We start from the raw sequence: 7,183 nt of genomic DNA, 5'->3' as shown, positions 1-7,183 counted from the left end.
TGAATTGGTTCTTTAAAATGTATAACAATGATTGACTTGAAGCACCATACACATTGATGATGATTTGGCCCATGTGAGGATGCCTATTGCCATAGACTTTGATTTTTTCAAAATTCTAAATTATGACCGATATTTTCAAACAAAGTAAATAAATACTTTTTGGTATTTATGAATAACATAAACTTTTTGTTTTTTTTTTCTAATTATGTAACTAAATTATAGACCCTTATATTACACGTGTTGGATAATAAAAGTGAAATGATTTAATAATATGTAAATATTTATTATAAAAAAATGATATAAATCATATTATACGGGTTAAATATTGAAAGAATTACTAATTTATTAAAAAAAACGTTTTATAAACAAACATAACTTCTTTAAAAAAATTATAATAAAAAGAGAGATGCGGGAAACAAAAATCTATAAAGTTTATAAAGATATATGTATAACTAATATCACATACGTGCGGGAAAAGGCGACAATGCACGTGACAAAAAAATGTATTTTATTATGTAGTATATATAGATATAGATTACAAATTCAAAGATTGTGAGAGGTAAAACCTTTAAGTACTTGGGTATGTGAGATACTGAGAAAGAAATTTTAAGTTAAAAGTCTCACAAACGACAATGATTAAAAATAAAGAAATTCATTAATTAATGTGGCCAGGAGGTATAGTGTATTAATGAGTTATAATAAAGTACAATATTTTCAGAGATTGTATAATAGCTCATTAACATGCTATACATCATAGCCACATCAATAATTATTTTTAATTATGTTCATTTTTTAATGGCGTTAGGAACCACCTCTAACATTTGTGTGAGCTTTTTTGATACGGGATGTCGGTTGTCCATAAATCATAATGATTTTGATGCTTCAAACCCGACTCATCCAAGAACATCATCAAGAAAGAAACCCACCGCTATTGAAAACCTCATTGAGCCATGTTTCGAATTTAAGACCATAAAATCTCAAACTTTAACCAACACCCCATGCTATTAAACCAGATGACCAACTCCTTTTACTTTTATTCATGTTCATTCATTTAATCAATAAACAAACATTAACATACTTTTCATCAGACGGTTTAATAAATGTTTGGTTAGATGTAGAGTGCAATAACATTTAATCCTTTGCATTAGATGTTAAGGGGTTGTGATTGTAGCTTTGTTAAACATGGAGGTTAAATGTGTAACCTTTGATGGTTCCGTTGGGTATGGGACCATGGTGTGTGGGTCCAACCACAAGTGCCGAGTCAATTGTGTTCATTTTTAAAAGACGCGTTGCCGTGTCATGACTCGGTTAGTTCTAGTTACCTTTTTCACTTAAGACCAAACTACCCCTCACTTATACTTTTTTTGTTTTTTATATATAATAATAACTTTTAGAACACTAGTTAAACCTAAGCTGTATTTGTAGTATTGGTTTTTATTATCAAGCCCGACTATCATCTTTTGGTTGCTGTTTGTTCCAACTAACAAATTGACTGATAACGATCCTATCTTTTATCATATTTGTTCTTAACGGTCTGCGACTAACAAAATGCTAACGTCGTTAGTTGCAGGTCGCCAGAAGAACGTTTTTGGCTGGAGAACTCGCATTTTTTATTTTTTTGGAAAACTCACTATGTTGAGTTTCCCGACAAAAAATGTGAGTTTTCCGGAAAAAAACGTTCTTCCGGCGACCTGCAACTAACGGCGTTAGCATTCTGTTAGTCGCGGACTGTTGAGAACAAATATGATAAAAGATGAGATCGTTATCAACCAATTTATTAGTTGAAATCGATAGATTAATACAACCAATACACCTGTATAATATTATAGCGTAACAATATTTTTTTAATAGAAAATGTTTTATGCTAACTTCATTCATTTTATACAAGCAACATTTTATATTCTATATTCTATATTCGAAGAAAGCGTAACAATATTTTTTTAATAGAAAATGTTTTATGCTAACTTCATTCATTTTATACAAGCAACATTTTATATTCTATATTCTATATTCGAAGAAAATTGTTGGTACTTTGACACGGATGTTTATGTTTGGAGCATATACTTTTAAACAAGCAACGTTTTATTTATAGACATGTGTAATGTGTAATTTCTCTTCAACTATTATTCATCTTCCAGTCTTGAAATATATTGAAACATAAAAAAAATAAATAAAAAAAATAAATAAAATTTATAATGTGATTTCACCTTATGTTATATAACACTTTAGCTTATACACTGCCTTAGCTTATTTTGTATAATATTAATAAGATGTAATGATAAATAATTTGATTAAAAAGGTAAATTATGTTTTATAAAAAAAGAATAGTGTTTCATTATATTAAAAAAATATGATTTCTTTTCAAAGTTACCTTTCTACAGTTAAAAAAGTGTTTCCAAAAATTCAAATTTGAAGCAATTGGAAATTTAAAATATCAATTTTAGATAGCACTTGGACCATATGCTACATAAAATACTAAGTTTGGTGGATTTTGTTATTCAAGAGTTGTTATTTTAAAAAAGCCATGTTATAATAAAGTATTATTTTTAAACATTTGAATTTATATATTAAGGAGTTAAGCTATAAAGGTCAACATAATTTATTCTTTCTATTCTAATGAAGATATAAAGATGTGTTTTTTAAAAACCAAATGCAAGTAACTTCACATGTATTTTCATTTCTCTAAATAGTTAATTGAAGATCATTAGACTAAAACTAAAGTAACATCTAAAGAAGAAATCAATGTCTGGTCAAAAGGATTCAATATTTTACAACCATTGGAAATAGTCAATTTTACTAGTAAAAAGAAGGATTTTTTAAGGAAATCTGAGTTGATCATCCGATTAAAATTATGAACTTTTACACTGAACGTTTCATGACACTTTTTAGGATGAATATGTAAGTCTTTTTTCTAAAAAAATGAACTTTTTTACGACGTGTAAACAAAATATACACGTAATGGCTTAACAATATCAATGTGTTCGATAAACCATGTCTTTCTATATGACAAGGGTTCGAATAATGTAATAGTAAAAAAAATATTGAATTTTGCAATATTGTAAAATTAGGTTTACAAGACCGTGTACTCACTTCAAGGTATGTCGCTGACGACGAGTTTCTTTAACTCTGCCTAGTTACTAAGAATCGATCACATGTGGTCAATCTCAGCCAGAATCGCATCTAGTTGGTGAACTTATGCGGATTTTGACTTAAAAAAAACATAACTCCTATTTATATAATATTAAAGAGCAAATATCAATTTTTTTCAATTAACGATTAGTAATTTTAGAATAATTTATTATTTCTTTTATTTATATTGTTATTCACTTATTTAACATATATAAAATATCCAAAAAATATTTTTTTTATATTTAACATGTTCGAGTACTGAGAGTACACTCAATTTTCCAGAAGACCGTCTAGGGTGCGCTTAACGACTTTTACAAGATTAAAGAATGAAGTTAAAAAGATGGTAATATTAAAAACAAATTTAGTAAAGATTAAAAAAGGCAAATGGTGAAATAAAACAAATATAAAAACCAATTCCAAGGGCATTTTTGTCAAACCTAAAAACCCTTTCCCAACACACACACACAAACCTTGTATCTATAAATCTTTATAATCATAAAGACAACAGAAACAAACAACAGAAACAAACAGCTTCTTTGTATACATCAAACTCAAACTCCACACACACACAAATACCATCATCAAATCTTCAAATTCTTGATTCAATATCTTCATATTTTGAATAAAGTTTATTAATTTACAAGATTTAGAGGTTAAAGATGGCTATGATTAGTCTATCAAAGTTTATTGATAAAGTGTATTTAATGGCTGAAGGTGGATCTGATTATTGTTCTAAGAAGTCTGATGATCTTTGTGGTGATGTTTGCAGTGAGGTAATTAATATTAATTTAATTTACTAATTTACTAATTTACCCATGCTTTGATATAATGATATGGATCTGGTTTTCATTTAGGTGCTTTAGTTTGGTTATTAAAAATATTAGGATTTGAAGAATAAAAATTTATAAAAAAAGTTGAAATTTTTATTAGTTTTGGTGATCTAGTTTGGTTAAAGTTAGTTTTTTTCTGCGTTGGTTACTTTTTACCTCATGTTTTGTTGAAGAATAAAAAGTTATAAAAATTGACATTTTTATTAGGTGCAATTTCATATATCTTTTAAGAAAATATTAGAAAATATCATAAATATTGCATATACTCTTATAAAATAGTTAAAATATCAAATATTTCAAATTCGTTAAAAACAATTTAATAAGTGACTATTTTAACCTTATTATATAAAATGTATCAAATTCGTTAAAAACAATTTAATAAATGACTATTTTAACCTTATATTTGGAAAACTCCAAAATCTTTAAAATTTAATAAATAACTATTTTAACCTTATATATGAGTTGAGTTCGATTATCTGATTTGAAAATACAGATTAGATTGTTCGATTATCTGCCGTCGAGATAACAAAGAGGATAGACGACGATTCTTTTCACTTGCTTATCATCGACGACAAAAATCAAATAAAAAATAGAGTTTAAACAAATATAATGAAAAAGGGTAAAATTGTCATCAAGTAATATTTTTTTAAAGCTTAGTATATATGAAATTTGTTAAGTCTGTAAGGGTATATATGAAATTAATTCTTTTTATTACTTTATGTTTGTTTGAAACTTTCAAATCTTATTATGCATATACAACTCATATTGAAGCCAACTAACTTTTAGTGATCTCCATGTTCTTGAGATTCTTTTTAATATATATTTTTATATAGTATATTGTGTAGCTGTCATGACTTGAATAATTGTAGCCCAAAGAAGAAAGTAATAGTCTTTTGTGAACAACTTTAATAATTAAAATGTAACATTTGTTTTTGCAGGATGCAGGCAAATCTTCAACAATGTCTAGAGTAAAATGCATACTTCGTGGGCTCGATTTGAAAACACTCATTTTTCTTTTCGTTTTGGTACCGACTGTCATCCTCGGTGTATATGTTCACGGACAAAAGATTTCATACTTTTTACGCCCGTTATGGGAAAAACCCCCAAAACCGTTCCACGAAATCCCACATTATTATCACGAAAACGTGTCTATGCAAAACCTTTGCAGGCTGCACGGTTGGAGGACACGTGAGTTCCCTAGGCGTGTGTTTGATGCGGTCTTGTTTAGCAATGAAGTTGATCTTCTTACTATAAGATGGCATGAGTTGTACCCGTATGTTACTGAATTCGTACTTCTTGAATCAAACTCGACTTTCACGGGCTTACCTAAACCTTTGGTCTTCGAAAGTCAACGTGAAAAGTTTAAGTTTGTCGAGCCAAGATTAACGTACGGGAAGATTCCTGGTAGATTCCGGAAAGGAGAGAATCCGTTTGTCGAGGAAGCGTATCAAAGACTTGCGTTGGATTATCTTTTAAGGAAAGCCGGGATTCAAGACGATGATTTGTTAATCATGTCGGATATTGACGAAATCCCGAGTAGACACACGATAAATCTCTTAAGATGGTGTGACGATATTCCTCCGGTTTTGCATCTTCGGTTAAAAAACTATTTATACTCGTTTGAGTTTTTCCTCGACAATAACAGTTGGAGGGCGTCCGCTCATAGGTATCAATCGGGAAAAACACGATACGCTCATTACCGTCAATCGGACGTCGTGTTAGCGGACGCAGGGTGGCATTGCAGTTTCTGTTTCCGCCACATTAACGAGTTTGTATTCAAGATGAAAGCTTACAGCCATGTCGATAGAGTTCGGTTTAACAAATTCTTGAACCCGAAAAGGGTGCAAAAGGTAATATGCAAAGGAGCGGATCTGTTCGATATGTTACCCGAAGAGTACACGTTTAAGGAGATTATCGGGAAAATGGGGCCCATCCCGCATTCGTATTCGGCTGTTCATCTTCCAGCTCATCTTTTGGAGAATGCTGATCAGTACAGATATCTTTTACCAGGAAACTGTGTAAGAGAGAGTGAGTAAAAAACTAAAAATCACAAAATTTAATATCAAGATTGTTCTTTTTGGTGTAAAGTTTGGATCTTTTAAGCTTCCATACAAAACCCGCGATGGGTTGACCAAAAGATAGTTGACCCGGGTCCTAAATCCGGCTATTGTACATAATCTTTTCGAGGCTACACATTTTCAAGATTCATTATCAAAGATTCGTCATCGAGGTAATCGAAGAAAGTTTGAGGCTTTACCATTTGGTTTTAGGAAAAGTTTTGATCTTGACACGAACCGAGTTTAAATATTATTAAACATATTAATTCAGATTATGTAACTTTGGGGTTTGTTGTGTTTGATGTGTCACAAACTATTTGTGTATAAATATTATTATTAATAATAAAACCGGAAGACAGAATGATTCTTGGCATGAAGAAGAATCTGATGCTTTTTTTGGACAAAGATTATTGTTTGAAGTTGGCATGATGTCCTACATATACAGCTGCTAACTTTGTTCTTTTAGATATTACAAATTGACAGACAGACAGGCATGCATGTTCTGTTGTCTATGATTACATTAGAAATGGTTTATGTTCAAAGTTGTAGCATGTTGGTTTAGGTTCTTTGTTCATAGACATGGCTCATGGTTTGGTCATTAGTTAATCATTTGTTGAGTTTGGTATTAAATTTTCGGTATGTTTTGTCATTCCAATTTTTTGATATTTTTCGATTAATACGCCAGCAGATAATTTAGGAGGTCAAACTAAAAAAAAGCGAAGCTGGTACTTTTATTTTGTCATAACAATTTCCCTGTCTCTAGGAGTCGATCGCTTTAACTACCCTATCTACGACAATTTTAAAACTATTTTGGCCTGGGTTCCTTGTTCATAAACATGGCTCATGGTTTGGACATTAGTTAATCATTGGTTGAGTCTGGTATTAAATTTTGGTATGTTTTGTCTTTCCAATTTTGATAATTTTTTTATTAATAGCAGATAATTTGAGAGCTAAACCTATAAGAAAGCGAAGCTGGTACTTTTATTTTGTCTTAAAAAAATTTCTCTGTCTAGAGTCAGTCGCTTTAACTGCTCTATCAACGACAATTTTAAATCTCGAACTTGAATTTGGTCTAGGCTCTTTGTTCATAGACATTGCTCATGGTTCGGTTACTTCTTAATAATTGATTGAGTTTTGGTATCAAATTTCGGGTATGTTATTTGTATT

The 7,183-nt window shown here is 30.2% G+C and overlaps 1 protein-coding gene across 1 annotated transcript; it reads left to right on the top strand.

Moving 5' to 3' along the window:
- Nucleotides 1–3,649: 3,649 nt before the first annotated feature.
- Nucleotides 3,650–6,352, top strand: LOC143555346 (uncharacterized). Its single transcript, XM_077044910.1, has 2 exons — nt 3,650–3,902; nt 4,898–6,352. The coding sequence occupies exons 1-2, from the start codon at nt 3,789–3,791 to the stop codon at nt 5,993–5,995; spliced, it is 1,212 nt and encodes a 403-aa protein (XP_076901025.1). The 5' UTR covers nt 3,650–3,788; the 3' UTR covers nt 5,996–6,352.
- Nucleotides 6,353–7,183: the final 831 nt, after the last annotated feature.

This window comes from Bidens hawaiensis, unplaced genomic scaffold (genome assembly GCF_021521415.1).
Source record: "Bidens hawaiensis isolate Kalapana, Puna unplaced genomic scaffold, B.hawaiensis_p1.1 tig00018048_1, whole genome shotgun sequence".
Classification (NCBI taxonomy): Eukaryota; Viridiplantae; Streptophyta; class Magnoliopsida; order Asterales; family Asteraceae; genus Bidens; species Bidens hawaiensis.
This window is presented reverse-complemented; position numbering and strand designations above follow the sequence as displayed.